Source organism: Myripristis murdjan, chromosome 3 (assembly GCF_902150065.1).
Source record: "Myripristis murdjan chromosome 3, fMyrMur1.1, whole genome shotgun sequence".
In the NCBI taxonomy this organism is placed as follows: domain Eukaryota; kingdom Metazoa; phylum Chordata; class Actinopteri; order Holocentriformes; family Holocentridae; genus Myripristis; species Myripristis murdjan.
In genome coordinates, this window is record NC_043982.1 from 18,442,675 (window position 1) to 18,459,226 (window position 16,552).

General features: G+C 41.5%; 2 protein-coding genes across 2 annotated transcripts; both read left to right on the forward strand.

The window, feature by feature from the left end:
* Positions 1–6,814: 6,814 nt before the first annotated feature.
* On the forward strand, positions 6,815–8,858 carry LOC115378614 (mesogenin-1-like). Its single transcript, XM_030078919.1, has 2 exons — positions 6,815–7,772; positions 8,570–8,858. Exons 1-2 carry the CDS (start codon positions 7,005–7,007, stop codon positions 8,621–8,623), a joined length of 822 nt encoding a protein of 273 aa, XP_029934779.1. The 5' UTR covers positions 6,815–7,004; the 3' UTR covers positions 8,624–8,858.
* A 6,040-nt stretch (positions 8,859–14,898) lies between these two features.
* mespaa (mesoderm posterior aa) lies at positions 14,899–16,110 on the forward strand. The gene is made up of 2 exons (XM_030081183.1): positions 14,899–15,627; positions 15,909–16,110. The coding sequence occupies exons 1-2, from the start codon at positions 14,899–14,901 to the stop codon at positions 15,993–15,995; spliced, it is 816 nt and encodes a 271-aa protein (XP_029937043.1). The 3' UTR covers positions 15,996–16,110.
* Positions 16,111–16,552: the final 442 nt, after the last annotated feature.

Consider the following 16,552-nt stretch of genomic DNA (forward strand, 5'->3'; position numbering starts at 1 on the left):
GTTTAATTTGGTTTGATGTGAACCGACAACTTTTTAAAACATATGAAACATGACCTAAAATCACACAACAGGTCCTCTTGATGTAAAGATGACAAGGCAGAATACATTTAACAGCTAATTTTTCTTTTTAAAAGAAAGCAGAGGGGAAAAAACACACTCCCTGGAGGCAAAGTGTATTGGGAATATTAATTATCAGTATAAACTTGTAACTAATTACCGGAGGAGGCAAGGATTGGCAAAGTGTTTCAGTATAATATGGAGCATTAGGCATACTCTCTCTGCTACTGTGTTAGCTATGACAACATTTGCTTACATAATGTTGTTTTTGCTGGACAGTTGAGTGGTCTTACCAAAGTTGAGACAATATTGTTACCCTGCAAGAGGAACTTCAGACCACCTTGACCAGCTGGAATTTGTTACTGGAGAAAAGGCAGGTGGTAATCAAGAATAATGTTAAATAGGAAAATCCTTGTTATTTAATGGATTTACTGTCCCTTTAAGAAAACTGCTCTGTAACCAGGACTCAGGTTTGGCTCCTGTAGCAGCCAGTGTTGTGTCCAGCAGCAGCATCGTGTCCTGTTGAAGTGTCATGAAGCAAGACAGTGAATCCTTGCCTGCTCAGTCATATGTGTGTAAAATCTCTATGCAAACATAAGCTGTCTTTCAACAACAATACTTATTAATGAAATTATGTATCATAGTAGTGAATGGGGGCTCTGTTGTTCTCATGTCTGCAGCAGCTGGGCCCTGGGGGGGTGGAGCAGGGCTGGGGGGGTCTGTAAAAACATGGCAGCACACAAGTGTCAGTAGTAGGAGGACATGTTTACTCTGGCTGAGGTGCGAAAGACACACTGCTGATTTGTCCACCAGATTTAGCAGGATGACATGCTGAACAAGTCAGTGAACAGAACATGCACGTTCTTCTCAGGAACTAATGGCTGTGTTTGCAACATTTGATTTTGTTTGATTTTACTTGAGAGGAGGTTTGGCAGATCAACAATACACTAGTTATAGGTCAGTTTATAGTATTTTCACCACTTGACCTGGTTCAGAATAATATCAATATTCTTTTCCAGTGTAATATAATTAATTTAATTTAATTTATATTAATTCAGGTGAGTTACGCTGAGCTCAGTTCAATTCAGTTCAGTTCGTTATTGTCTTATAGTGAAATGTTCCTCAAATGTCAACCTCTTACAATTAGATCAAATTTATAGTCCAACTCTGCTTGACCCCTCCAGTCCAGTTTACTGTATCAGGCTGCCTGCTATGTTTCACACCCAGGGTGCAGATACAGCTCCCCCCCTCCTCAGCTTTACACACACACTCACACACCTCCAGTTCTCCAGCCCCTGGACAAGCTGAGCCCAGTCTACACAACATTTTCTATCAGTACACTGATTTCAGACAGAGCGTAGCTTTAACCCTGGACTCGGCAGGGAGCTCAGAGATCACTCAGATACAGGACAGCAGCTCCAGAAACACCCAATTCCTAACTTAGTGTCTTGGAACTTCAGCAGAGTATTGGTTTGAACCCGTGACCTCCCCTCCCCTCCCTCTGTACCCTTCCCCGGTCACCTTGCTGCCTATGTTATCATTCATGATGTTTCCAAGCACATTATATATGTATATTTGCTCCAGTATGACCTCTGACCCTTGACCTCCTTACAGTTTGTTGTTTGTCCTGTTGATCTTGGTGATCTGGAATTTAAAGATTATCATGCTTTTGATTTTGCTGAGTTTTGGTTTGGAATGTCACCCTAAAATCAAACATGTCACCATTTTTTAACATGAAAAAAAGCTGCCTTTTTTAATTAATTAATTAATTTATTTATTCTTTATATCCTTTATTGCCTTTTTTATTCTTCACTGCTTTTCAAACTGCATCCCTTTTTGTGGTTGCAGTGGTGGCCCAAATTCCCCTGAAGGGTCAGTGATGTTGCGCCACTCTTGAGAAGTTGCCATGCAATTTCATTAGGAGGACTAAGTCTCATACACAATAGAATTAACTGGCACCTGGCAGTATTACAGTGTGAAAACATATATGTCTTTTATGAGGCTTGTTCAAGACTAGCTTAGCACATACACTGCCCCAGACTGTTAAGTGCTGCTATCAGCGCAGTGCATCCTGATTGTTGTAGGTTTTCTACCTTTTGATCAAAAAAGGAATACTACTGCCCTTTTTTCTCTGATTTCTCTGGTCATGTGGCACCAGTTTCAAAAATATTTGCCCCTTACCACTGTATAGACAGCCCAGTTTTATGAAAAAAACCAACTTTTTTTTCCAGCAGTAAATTATTCTTTTAATGTTATCCTTGTGATAGTGTTACAAAATACATTTGTATTGCAGTCTAAGAGGCCACTCACACTGACAAGTTTGATCCGCGCCCAAGCACGATTGCCCTTAAAATTCTTTGACCAGTGTGATCGCTCCGTATCGTGCTTGAATACAGTACACTTCCCCCGCTCTGGCACGGTTGGAAGGGGTGTGCTTCGGCGCGGTACGGGCACGGTCACGCACGCAGTGCGCGGACGTAAATCATGCAACTTTCCTCCTGCCTCTGCAAAATTGTTTAATGTGCGCAGCGGGATTACTGGCGAATGGCCGCGTTGCGCAATCAGTAATCAACCATGTTGTCTGTGTCATTGTCCGTTGTGCTGCTGCAACCGCGTATAAACAAAAGTCGGTTTATAATGAAAGTACAGCAGTCTGTGTGCCGAGATCCGGCAGACCTGGTGCTGGCCGGCACCGCGTCGGCACCGGCCGGCACTGGCCGCGGCACTGCACGGTGCGCGGCCACCTGGTCTGCCGGTCTGCCGGATCTGACAGGTGCCGCTCTGGCTGTCAGTTGGACCTTTCTGAAGAAGGAGGAAGTTACCTCCGAAACTGTCAAGGTAAATAAACATCCCATGTCTCATTAAAAAGACCAAAAACCTTTTTTAGTTAAAAGGAAGACATGATGAATGTATTTGAACTATATTGATTTATAATGACGTCGGGCCATGCCTGTGTCGTATTTCAACGTGATGACGTGCTGACCGGGGGCAATCGTGCTTGGGCGCGTTTGGGCTTTAGGTAATGTGAGTGCAGGCCAGCCGGGGACTGGGGAGGGGGGATTTTGGCTTTAGCACGATACGGGCTCAAACTTGCCAATGTGAGTGGGCCCTAAATGTGAACTGTAACTTCAGTAGCTGTAATGCTTGCTGTTATGCAGCAAATAATCAAGTCACTATCCAAATGAATAATTAATTGTAGGAGCTTTGATAAAAAAAAAAAAATAAATAAATAGTTGCAACTGATGTAATTTTTAAAATCTTGTAGGGTAAAACAAATCATCCAAATGGGCATGGTCAGTTGGATGTGTGGCATTTTATGTGACTAAAAACTTACACTCACATGTCTGGAATTAAATTAACTACTGCATTGATCTGTGACACCTAAAGGACACTGCTAATTGAACAGGTTTAGTTTTTTATTTTTAAAATGACAGCCAGCATTAGGTAGTGTGTGATCTCCCATCTTGATGCATGTGACAGACATGTCGCCCCATCCATTAGTGTAAACAGCCTCTCAACAGGTTGGCCACTCAGTCTGAACTGCCGTTGCTGGACAAGATTTGAACAGTCATCTTGTGTAAACTACAGCCATTAATCAAACCATCAGCTCTGTCCCACTTCTCTCACTTAGATGTTCCAAACTACTCTGTCAAACTCAAGTCTCTATTTTGTTTTTCAGAAGAGGCAAGTTGACTCTGAAACTGGTTCCCAACAGAATAGGGATAGAGAAAAAGGAAAGAGGTTATCCTATTATTATTATTAGTAGTAGTAGTAGTAGTAGTAGTAGTAGTAGTAGTAGTATTCCTATTTCTCCTTCACATGTTGTTCCGTGCAGAGGGAGCAGACATAGTGGAGGTTGGTGGATTCAGACAGGTGGCAGGCAGCCCAACCTCAGAGCCTGCTGTGGGTGGTTGTCCACCCAGAGGTGCCAAACTCCCAGCCAAGCTCCCACAGCTTCACCTTGGTCAGGGTGACTGGTGGGGTCACACTGCAGGTTCAATCCCAGTTCACAGCAGCGTGGCCTCAGCTTGACACAACACCCATATTTGCAGTAGTTCACTGTGACTCCTAGCCCTACTTTTCTTTCCACTGCTTTATAATAATAATGTCCTGCTTTATTTGTTTATTTATTTGAAATCATCTTTCTCATACAGAAAATTGTGACAGAGCCTTGATGTGTCATGAAAACTGAGCAGGAAAATGTTGGAATGATGTGTTTTGTTGTAGGTATGGGATTTATGTCAGACACACTAAAGAAGGGGAAAAAAACATGCTGGAATATAAAGGCTAATAACAAAACAGACAAGCAGTCCCATAGCTCTTAACAGTGCCTCCTAAGCATTTGGATCAGATGAGCTGATGTGCGTAAAAATCCAAGGCTTAAAAAGCACAAACACAGTGACCGAAAGTTGACTCCGAATCCAAAAGATACTCTGCCAAGTGGCGAGCACTTCTGTGTTGCTTCTCATCGAAAAACATGAGCATGAACAAGGCCTGTTTGGTGTATATATGTTCACAGGGGGTTTTCAATTATTCCACACAATCTGACTATTTGATGAGCTAAGAAGAAAAAAAATCACTATAAACAGTCACTGAATTCGTCCTGGCTTGAATTATTCAATATCTCTAACATCAAGAGGGTCTAGCCTGTGTTCTCATTTAGTCAAACAAGGACCAGTCCCTACTGCCTTTAAAAAGTACCATCATTTGGCTTACTGTTATAGTAAATTTGGCATTAACTGTTCTCTAACCTCTGAATGATGGAGACCTGATTTTGACACCCAGCCTGTTCTTCTATCCCGAATAGCAGGAGACACAGAGGAAGAGAGAAAGGAGAAGAAAAAGTGGGTGAGAGACATTGATGGGTGAGAGGATGAGAGAGAGCTGGGCAAAGAGACAGAGAGAGGGAGAGAGGGAGGGAGATGGAGCGAGGTTAGCTGGGACAGTGTTTTCTGGCGGGCCTGGTTCTCACAGCTGAGGTGTGAAGTGACGCCTCCAGACTCTGTTCTCATCAGTGTGAAACCATCACACCTCCACTTTAGCTGGCTAATACAGGTCAGCACACTTCATTAGGCATCAACACATTTCCATTTACGTTCCAGGCTCTTATCCAGATTGAACCACTTACAACCAGAGCAACGGCAGCATGAGCTTCACTTTCGTAGATCAGGATAAAGAGAGAGAAAGGTCAGAGGTCACAGCCGCCTGATGATATTCCTGTAGAATTAATTGACCATGCATGAAAGAAGTGGTAGGTCAACGAGTAAAGAGTGGAATTCAGGGGAGAGGTGGAAAGGATTGATTTCAATTTCAAGTTAGAGTTCGCAGAGGAGTTCACATTAGAGCTACGTATGGTTGTGGCTCCTCATTTTAATGCTTAATCTGGTCAAGTTCACTCTCAGTGTGATTTTTAACAAGGGCAGCAACTAAGCTTATACTGGGTCCCTCTCAAAACTGAGTCTAGTTATTATGCAACTGTGCCCGGCTCGGTGTGTGTATGGACAGCAATGGGACTTTACACTACTAGTAGTTTTTGTGATCATTTTTTTTTTCTTTATTTCACTCTCTATGTCCAGGGTTCACCAGATAACTGATAGGAGCAAACATCAAAGCATACAAGTCAAAAGAAAACCGATAAGACTACATAACTAAACAAATGCATATCTAAATAATGCAGAGATTTGAAGGGTATATACAAAACATATTGGGAATTGCTGGTAGTTAATTCCCAAACTGCACAATGCTCCATGAATATTTCACCAGTGAAAGACAAGTTAAGAGCACTTCAAAACAAGAATAAAGAAGTAAAAATGTTCTGTTTGTTGTATCTGCTGCTACAGGATATGCAACAAAACAAAAAAACATCATCAACAACAACACTGACACTTTCAAAGACTTCTTCTTTGAAAGATTCTTCTTTTGTAATATACATATTCAACACCTGTGTGGCTGCCATCATGTTCAGTGACAATTAATATCACAATTATATCAGCGTGACATTTGATTTAAGTGACTCCAGTGAATAACTAATATAACCAGGGCCAAGGAAATTAATTTTCATTCTATGATGAAGATGGGAGCGGCTTTGCCCTCCTGACTATTTAGAATGATGCTAATAAACATCCAAAATGCAAAAAGAGCCTCCTGGACAGGAGTTAGTTGCTTTGGTTAATGCACGGTGATGACACCTGGTTTCTCTTCATTCATATGTTATTTGGTGTACATTTTTATCCAAAACACCATGATAATGATTGTATACATTTTACTTTGTGCCTTGCAGGACCATGTTGATTGTTGTGACTAAAGATGTGGCAGTGATCACACAATAACCCTCAACTGACAAGAAAAATATGTATTTCACAACAGAAGAAAAGGGATTTTGTGGTTTTGTGGTGACCATTCTCACACTTTCCTGTTATAAATATACAGTCCACTGATTGTGCTTGCGGCTTTTGTCTTTAACTATGATGACTGCTGGAGGTATCATTTTATTCAGAGCAGATATTCCAAAACATACATCTCTTTTCACCCCCAGCCATGTGCAAAATGCATCAAGGTTGTGCCAGAGACAAAAACCCAAGAAGCAAAAACTGTTTATTGTTTTGAGCAGGAGTCGAAATTCACACTTCCACTCCTGCAGCTGAATTTTCCCAGACAGAGAGAGAGAGAGAGAGAGAGAGAGAGAGAGAGAGAGAGAGAGAGAGAGAGAGAGAGAAAGAGAGAGAGAGAGAGAGAGAGAGAGAGAGGAGCAGTGTGTGTGTGTGTGTGTGTGTGTGTTCAGGAGCAGGAGCCTCTGCTTTAGACAGTGATGGCTTGGGAGAGTCTGTGGAGGTGTCACTTCACACCTCTGTGGCCTGGCCTGGACTTATAAACCAGAGGGACAGAGCTGAGCAGCACTCACAGCCTCCCAGTCCTCCCAGTCTGACCACTGAGTCCCTCCTCACAACATGGATACCTCCTCAGTCCCTTTGCTCGACTACAGCCTGCAGTACCAGTGGTGCTCTGACTCTGATCTCTCCAGCATCTCCTCCCCAGAAACTCTCTCCCCAGTCCCGTCCATGGATTCCAGCCTCTCCCCGTCCTACCAGCAGCCAGTGGAGTCCACTCTCAAGGCGGCTAAGACTGGATACTCCCAAAGCCTTAAACCCTCGGCCCAGTCCCCGTCGAGATCCATCAGGAAACCGGGCCGAGCCAGGATGCCTCGGATCCGCAGCAAGCAGAGGGAGAGCGCCAGCGAAAAGGAGAAGTTGAGGATGAGGGATCTGACCAAGGCTCTGCATCACCTCAGGACCTATCTGCCTCCCTCGGTGGCCCCGGCAGGACAAACACTCACCAAAATCGAGACACTGCGCCTCACCATCCGTTACATCTCCTACCTGTCAGCCCAGTTGGGCCTCAGTGAGGAGGTGCTGTTCCAGAGGAGGGAGCAAGGAGACAGATCCACCAGTGACGCCTCCTCACCAGACATCCTCAGCTACTTCCAGCATGGCTCCACAGGAGGCCAGTGGGCTCAGTCGCTGAGCCACAACCATGGCCAGTACCAGGCCCAGTGTCAGAGCCAGCCTGCCTCACTGCATTCTGGGAGCTGTAGTTTTGGAGTAGACCTGCGCCAGTACAGTGGACAGTATAGTGAGGCTTCTCAGGGAGACATCCTTACTGCCAGCATGGATACCATCCTGCAGTCTCCTCCGGCAACACACCCCTCCTCCTGTCAGGTATGAATTCAAATATACAAGAACAAATATGCAAAAACATTCCTAAAAATCATCAGCTGCAGAATTCCTCATCTAATATATAGTTTCTTAGGATTAAGCCATTTCACACATGCTTACATAAAATACATGGTATTCAATACAAACTGCTAGCAAAGTTCTCACACTGCAAAAACGCAAAATCTTACCAAGATTATTTGTCTTATTTCAAGTCAAAAATGCCTTATTTCTAGTCAAAATATCTCATTACACTTAAAATAAGACATGATCACCTCAGAAGTAAATTGTTTTTAGACAATTTTCACTTGTTTCACTTGTTGTTGAAACAAGTGAAAATTTGCTTGTTTCATTGGCAAAACTTGCCTGTGGAAAAAGTGAAAATTCACTTGAAATAAGTGAAAATTAGCTAGAAACAAGAAACAAATTTTGCCAATGAAACAAGCAAATTTTCACTTGTTTCAAGCAAATTTTCACTTGAAACACGAGACAATTGTCTAAAGACAAGTTACTTCTGAGGTGATCATGTCTTATTTTAAGTGTAATGAGATATTTTGACTAGGAATAAGACATTTTTGACTTGAAATAAGACAAATAATCTTGGTAAGATTTTGAGTTTTTGCAGTGCAGTCATTGCTTTTATAAGTCTACATTTAAATTTGTTGGGGGAAAAAATAATTAAATCAAATTTCAAAATATATAATGTGTAAAAATCAACACATTTTCTTCCTGTTTTTGGAATAATAAAAAAACAAGATGCCACTAAAAACTCCTAATCAATATCTTCTTATGATTTGTTACAGATGTATGGCAAAGACTTCTGCACCCCGCTGGTTCCAAGGGAATATTGGGGTTAAACTCTCCATCCTTTCCATCGTACCATCATCAGCCAACATCAGCCAGCCAGATCCAAACTAGTTCACTGTTTTACTGCCTCACTGTGAATTGAAGTAATTTATTTGAAATATATGTCTTATTTTCAGTGTTATTTATTTTGTCTCATGAAATGTTTCATGTAAATAGTGATATATATCTATTAACTATTTTTGTAATTTTTAATACCACTATTTATAATAAAATTGTAAAAAGTTTCATGCTCTGTCTTCTTTGGGAATCTCTTTGTGAACTGTCTTTATTTATTTACTTGAAGCTGCTCAGTTTGCCTGCATAGGGACTGTTTCTTCAGCGTGTTCACCCAATCAGATAATCAGTGTGCACATCCCTCAGATTTGAAAGGTGACAAAAAGAGGCTTGTGAAAGTCAGGTCACTTGTTCAGATCTCCAAAATGACTGAGAAAATCTCACCAAAGAATGTGAATGGTTTATTGTCTTTCCTCCTGTGACAGCTTCTTTTTGAGGTACTGTAGACCAGGGCACTAAACCTGTAACTGCTGCAGCAGAAGACTACCGTTGCACTACTAGCAGCTCCTCATGTCAAAATATGAAACTTCAATGACATGAAATAAAATGCTTCTGGAAAAGTGTGTACTGCTCCGTCAACATTTCCTGGAGAAATAAAATCATATATAAGCAGGAGTAGAGCGCCCTCCCCTGGTTATACAGCAACACTGTCACTCTACTGAACATGTTCAGCACTGGCGGGTGACTATATTAGATTATAAAACTTCATTGTCGTCTGTGCAATTTGATGTGCTGCATACACAAAGTACAATCAGCAGCCAAGATTTTTTCAGTCACCGCTCATTTCATCATCATTGTGCTGCTGTCTATAAAACAAAGTGCACTTAATGAGAGGAAGTGCTCCAATAAGAGTAAGCCTTCTTTTTCAGTGCAAAGGATAAAGAGATTGTCCCCAAGCAGTCTAAAACAAACAACGAGGAGTATATGACCTGGGTCAAGTAGGAATCTGCTTCCCCTCCCTCTCCTCTAAACTCATCAACAGACCAAACCTGAGCAGGTTTTAAGCAGCCAGGCTCCACGGCTGCCTCTGGAGATAAGGTTGGCAAGCTCATAACTTTTTACAACTTGCACAGATAGGCTTTTATATAATTTTTTTCCCTCTCTCTGTTTAAGTCCAATGTCTGATTTGTATTGTATTTGTAATTCTATTTTGGGTTTAATTATTACTGCTTTTATTGTCTGTAACGCCATTCATTAGCATGATTGGAAAAGCACCATCAAATGAAACACACTGTTGGGGCACCATGGTCACCCCTGATAGAGCCTGAACCACATTTCAAGGCTGAGCTCTTGCCTCAGCAGCCTTCCCTCCCTCTTCCCTGCCTTTCCTGTCTCTCCCTGCTTTCACTGTCAAATAAATAAATAAATAAATAAATATGTAATTTTTAGTACTAATACACAATTGCTGTACTGATTGGCCTTGTTTAAAGGTATGCCAATCAATGAGTCAGGGCGTCAAGCAACAACAAGGTAGAAGACCAATTCAGAATGCCAGACATTAAAAACATTGGCAGGAAAATGAGACTTTGAAAGCGTAAAGTGAGAAAACCTCAGTTCACGGGACGCAGCTTGATAGATGATAGAGTGTCAGAGTGTGAATGCAAGGTAAGAGTGTCATGTACAGCTGCAGCACTTCTTCAGCTCCCAGTAGAAGAAGCCACAAGTTTCTTTGAGAAATAATTAATGTGCTGGGAAAGGGAACATTCATGCTTTTTGGCTGTCTGGAGGCTGCAAATACTCACTTTTAACAAGACAAACATTTATTGCAGGTCTTGAAAACAATAATTAATTTGTGTTTTGGAATAATATTTTTCATATAGATATCTATGGTCATCCATAGATAGATATAGATATAGATATAGATATAGATATGTAGGTGATGGATAGGGTGGTGGAACCGAAGACTATGAGGAGGGGAGAGCAAAGCAGATTTCAAGATTATAATTTGTGAAGCTATGACTGCATCAGAATCGGAATAAATTGATTTGCCACAAACATTAAGATGCTTGAGGAATTTGTTTTGGTGAATTTGTCAACATAGGCCTGAAAATGCCTAAAAATATTCTGTCAGCCCTTTTAAAGAAAATATTTACGACGATCAAGTCCTTGTTTCAAGCCTCTACCAGCCTATAAATGCCTCTCGAAGTCACCCCTGGGGGCTTCATGTGTCCATCATGGTCTGACGTGCTTTTGATTGTAAAAATTTCAACAAACTGACAACAACACAACTCAGAGGCAAAGCATCAAAGTACCTTGCCTCCAATTTTCACTCTGCATGTACTTATAAAAATGGACAATCCCATGGATATATTTTATGGATATTATACAATTATCACAGAAAACTACACATAATGCCTTATGGGAATATTACTGTGATAACAAAACACTTAAAGTAGAATAAAATCACTACATAGAATACCACCAATAGTATGTAGAAAAGAAAAACAAAAACAGAGTTCACCAGACATCCTGATTCTTCACCACACTTTATCTAGTTCATTTAGTGTATCTTTGTTAATGGGGCTCTGTAAATAGTGAGGAGTCCTTGGCACCACTAAGTCTAGACCAAGATGTGGGTCTTTCCCTCCTCCCTCACCTAACGCCCTAATTACCAGTTAAGACCAGCTGAGAGGGCTTTAATATTCATAGAGAAGTGTTGATCTGCATATCAGGTAGGAAAATTAGACCTGAGTGTTTGGTTTACCACTGAGATGCAGTTCATTTGATATGCAAGCAGCAAGCCTAACACAGAGCCTAATATACTCACTTAGGCCTTTCATCACAGTAAAGCTAATAAACTCTGAGCTGAAAGGGTTTGGGATGAAAGGGTTAGCACTGCCGCGCTGATTATTCACTCATTACGTGTGAGTAAACACAGTCAGGGCTAATGTGGATTAAGGGAAGATAGATCCTCTTTCAACCTGGGAGGGAAATAAGAAAGTCGAGGATCAACTGGGAATATTCTCCTGAAGATTCATCATGCAATGTAATGAAGTGCACTTCATTTGAAATGCTTCAACACAGCAGAATTAGAGTTCATTTCCAAAAAGGTTATATATCCACTCAGGGGGGAAATCATTACTTTAACTCCATCATTAAATAGCTTTGAAATCTTGAGGATCCAGTCTATAAAAGTTAAACAAGGACTTAAGTTCCCTGCTACCCTATATAAAGAACTGCAATTAGATTTAATATAGTGCAATCAGTCATTTTATGTGACTGCTACTCCTTTTCAAATGGTTGATATTTGATTTTGAAACAAAACTTAAAAAAAAAAAAATACAGTTAAGCAATTTGCACAATGTCTGTGCTTTTATATTTAATAATACGACAATCATAAAATATGAAATGCAATGGGAATTAAAATATTTAACTAGGCTATAACTATAATGAAAGCAGAGGTTTCTTATCTGAATCGTGAGACCTGTGAAAACCAGCGCACACAATGACACATGCAAATACATAACTTTGTGTTATTATGTAATAGGGCAGTAGTAGGGAAATGACAGCATATGTAAGCACTCTGCAGAGCTGTCAGTCTAACTCAGGAACTAACTATGAAAATGACGAGAGTAGCTGCTGCAGTGACTCATCCAATGTCAGGTCACTTGGGTCAAAGGTAACTGTGGGAACTACTCCATGAGTCAGCTGTCACTCCTGGTGTCGCCTCACACACCTCCATAGGAAAATAAAAACTAAACCCCTGATTCTTTAGAATCGGTTTTACTGGCCATGCAGGTTGCACAATCAGAAAATTCAGGTTATTTATGTTTACAGAATGTGTGTTACTGCTCTCAGATAAATCCTACCAAATCAAAACTGTGATTCAGCGTATGAGATATTTTTTGACCAATTAAGATAGCTGTTTTTCTTGGATAACTGAAGAGGTGCAGCGAGCTGCTCGAGACCAGTTCACACGTTAGATGCATGGGTTTCACCTCTGCTCAGACCAGGAGTCAAATGTGACACGGTGGTTTGTGGGAACGCTGGTCAGGACCCAGATCCACAGTCCCCTCCTGACGCAGAACATGAGAAATATACCGGTGGATTATCAGCCATGCAACACCTGCTCAGTTAAAAATAAATCTGACTGCTTAGGTGAAACTCCCTGTAGAACATTATTGACATTTGCAGCAAAGCCCTTTCACATTTACTTTAGTCCTTTTGCTTTTATGGGATAACAAAAATGTAATTGCCAAGATAAGACAGTAATGTGATATGTATTATGAAACAGGTAAATCTGTTGTCCAGTTTTGTTTTGTTTTTAGATTTATTTTGCCATGAGTCAAATGTGTGTTAGTGGGTTAAATGTATCTAGTTTCTAAGTTCATATAACATCTAAATGCTAACTGATGTAGAAATTATGTGGCAATGTTCAAGTATGAATTTTTCTCTTACTGTGTATTTAAATAAATATTATATTTAGATGTTGCTCTTTCCAGAGTACAACTGTAACATAAACCTCATTTTCTAAACCAGAAAGCAATAAAATGGAGAACAATAGTCAGAGGTCAAGCGTGTTCACATTTCTGTGCTGAGGGATTAGAGTAAAGTAGAGTGAATAGCATTCACTTATTCACAATATTGCTGTGACCTTGGAGTGATTATGACATGTGTGATGCGCAAGTGCTGGGAAAGAAAACAAGAGTCGAGGAGCAGGACAGAAAGTATTTCCAAGACAAGGGCCTATTAAAGCAATTAGAGGAGATGTGTGATTCAGTGGGGGTCAGGGGATGTGAACAGCCTCTTAAATATATAATACGCCAGTAATACATCCATTGCTCCATCACACCTGTAAATGCATCTAAATAGGTAATTGACTGAAGGCTGTAATTTTGTTGATTATACCATCATATTCTTGTGAGGGTTAAATTCATTTATGAGAAATACCTTAAGCCCCCATCTACTTCCTGAATCATACAAACTCCCACTTCTTCCTCCTCAACTCACACTAATTTTCTTTTCTAAACAATCTACCTTAACTGCTCACCAGTACTTCTTCTTGCATACCAACTCTATGATTGCAGGGTTTTTGTCTGGTTGCTGTAACTTCTGACCCTTGACCTGCACACTATTGGCTTCTTGTAAAGTTGGGGATCTAGGAATTGCTTGCTCTACCCTTGACCTCTCAGGGCATCCCGCTGGATAAGAGACAGTTAAGTTCCTGAACTGTAAAGTGTGCTGCACATCCTGCTAGCAGGGCTCCAGGTTCCCAGGCTGACTGTGAGGCCTGCTCCTGTCCAAACAGGACAAGGTGTGAACTCCTCACGCCTCGCAGCTGACCTGGCACACTTCTCCAGCCTCAGTCTGATCAGGAAATAAAATAACAAAGATGAAAGAGTAATGCTAATGAGTGGTGGACCTGCCAAAATCTCTCATCACTCTCATCATTCCATGAGATATTTGAGGGTAAGATGGTGCGATTTAAGTTGCGTTATCTGTTGCATTGAAGACATTTAGGACAATCTAGGGTTTGTACCTGTGGTGTCTTGCTCAAAGAGTATAGCTGTTTTCCAGCCCCGGATGTTGAAAAATATAGCATTGACTATGGGGTGTTTTTGAACCACAAATCTTTTAGTTACAGGACAGTTTATTACAAGACCACTTGGTTTTTCATTAATCCAGTTATTATGCTATTTAGTGATGATTTGAGACAGAAGAAAGTGGTGTGGTTTTCTTAGAGCAAAAATTTACATCCATTTTAAGTGGTGACTGTCTAGTTAAAGGAGGTTTTTGAGGAACAAACTATTTTACTGTTCCTGATCCCAATCATTCACCCACTCGGATGCTATGCCACATGCATAGCATAGCAGAATCTTATGCTAGTAAGATTAGTCATGTCCAGAGATAAATCTGTGACCCAGGTATAGACCCTGTTGTGTGTCGTGTTCCCAGGCCAGAGGAGCAGAGTGTGAATCTGTCTAGTTTATGATGCCCATGCTAGCTGCCAGGTCGCACCTTGTGCTGGGACTGGCCTGTTTCCCATGGACCCCCTGGCCTGGGTGTCAGCCCTACTCCCAGAGCTTCTCAGGACCAGAGGTGGCTACTGGAGGTGCAACCTCACACCTCCCACCACATATATGGAGCAGCCTCCCTGTTCCTCCTCACTATTCTCTGCCTGTCGATCCAGCAACACACTGACAGCTCAAGACAGAAGCTACAACCACTACAACTTTTACTGATATTTGTGCTACTCCGTGCAGCAGCAACTATGGAGTCTTACTGCTCTCCTCTTCAGCTCCAGGGGAATTGCAGCCCTTTCCTTTTTGACTGTGATGCTCTGCTGGAGAAGTCGTATGATCCTATTGCCAGTGATCCAGCCTCAGACCCTGGTTACTTCAGTGCTGGAAGCTGCAGCCTGTCTCCCACCTCCTCTGTGGACTCCTTCTGCTTCTCCCCCACCTCTCTCCCGGTGACTGGACTTGAACAGGATGCCTTGGACTGTTTTATCTTCAGCAGCCCAGAAACACTTTGTGCTAAATACGAGGCAAAGAATCAGCTCTCCTCCGGATCCTCCAAAGCCAGCTCATCCAACATCTGCAACACCACAAAGAAATCCAGGTCCAGGTATCCAGGAAAGAAGCGCCAGACAGCCAGTGAGAGGGAGAAGTTGAGGATGAGGGATTTGACCAAGGCTCTCCATCACCTCAGGATGTATCTGCCCCCCTCAGTGGCCCCGGCAGGACAGACCCTGACCAAGATCGAGACGCTGCGCCTCACCATCCGATACATCTCTTACCTGTCAGCCCAGCTGGGCCTCAGTGAGGAGGTGCTAGAGCAGAGGAGATCCGCAGGCTTTGTGGAGCAGCCCCAAACCCTGAGCCAGATCCTGGGTCAGCCATCAGCCAGCTTCAGCCCACAGGAACCAGGCTACAGTGCCATGGAAACAGTGGGGCAGGACTGCAGACCGCAGATTTCCTCTCTTCAGCACTCATATCAGGTATGTTCAAGTATTTTTAATTATAAATATGGCATCAAAGATGTACTGTGTAACACTTAGGTTTACAATGGCTTTATTTCAGTTTATTATATTCTTTAAAGTACTTTATAAACTAAGAATTACATAATGAAATACACAGGAAGATGCAAAGTACAATGATATCAAAAAAATGTGCAACTGATGCATCCAAACAGTTTGATTTGATGTTTGATTTTCATCAACACAACTGAATGAGTGTCAATGCCAGTGTGAGTAACTCGCTATCTGTTTTCTGTTGTCAGGTTTCTGGTGGAATTTGCTTCAGCAGCCAGCAGTACTGGACCCCACAGCAACAGCTACAACATGCTGCCTTCTCTGGACAGTGCTGAGAGACTTTGCCTCTATAAAATGACTCTGTCAGCTTACTTTCATTGCAACAATGATCTCTGATGGATTTGAAGGATAAGGACAGAACCTCTTTTTTTCCTTTTTTGGTATTTTAAGCAGAATATATTTTTTCACTATGATTTGTGTTTTTATTGTAAATATAACTGTATATTTATTGAATTTTCACAATGTGAAAAGAGTACAGAAAATAAAAGTTATTTATCGTAACATTGCTTGAAATTGTTGCATTTATTCTTTTGACGTTCCTATTTATCTTTTATTTAAGTAGTTTTATTGAGAGTATTCTGCTTTAATGATAAGCATTTTAGGAGCTGAAACAAATGAAACCACCATGTTGGCTGGCTTAGTTCTCATCTTCATTCTGAGTGTAAAGCCCACCAAAGACACGACTGAAGCTTAGACAAACATTGGAGTTGTCACCAGGACAACGAGGTGCTAAAAAGAGAACACATCCACTCTAAAGTCTTTAAGGAAAGACCCCTGCTGAGCTAACTGGCAGCTGAGCAAGGACCAATTAATTGGCACCTTTCTTCTTTTC

Excerpts from the sequence above, each read along its gene's own strand:
- LOC115378614 (XM_030078919.1), top strand. The coding sequence starts at position 7,005 with ATGGATACCTCCTCAGTCCCTTTGCTCGACTACAGCCTGCAGTACCAG. Across the intron at positions 7,773-8,569 it reads CACACCCCTCCTCCTGTCAG|ATGTATGGCAAAGACTTCTG; the intron begins GTATGAATTCAA and ends GATTTGTTACAG.
- mespaa (XM_030081183.1), top strand. The coding sequence starts at position 14,899 with ATGGAGTCTTACTGCTCTCCTCTTCAGCTCCAGGGGAATTGCAGCCCT. Across the intron at positions 15,628-15,908 it reads CTCTTCAGCACTCATATCAG|GTTTCTGGTGGAATTTGCTT; the intron begins GTATGTTCAAGT and ends TTCTGTTGTCAG.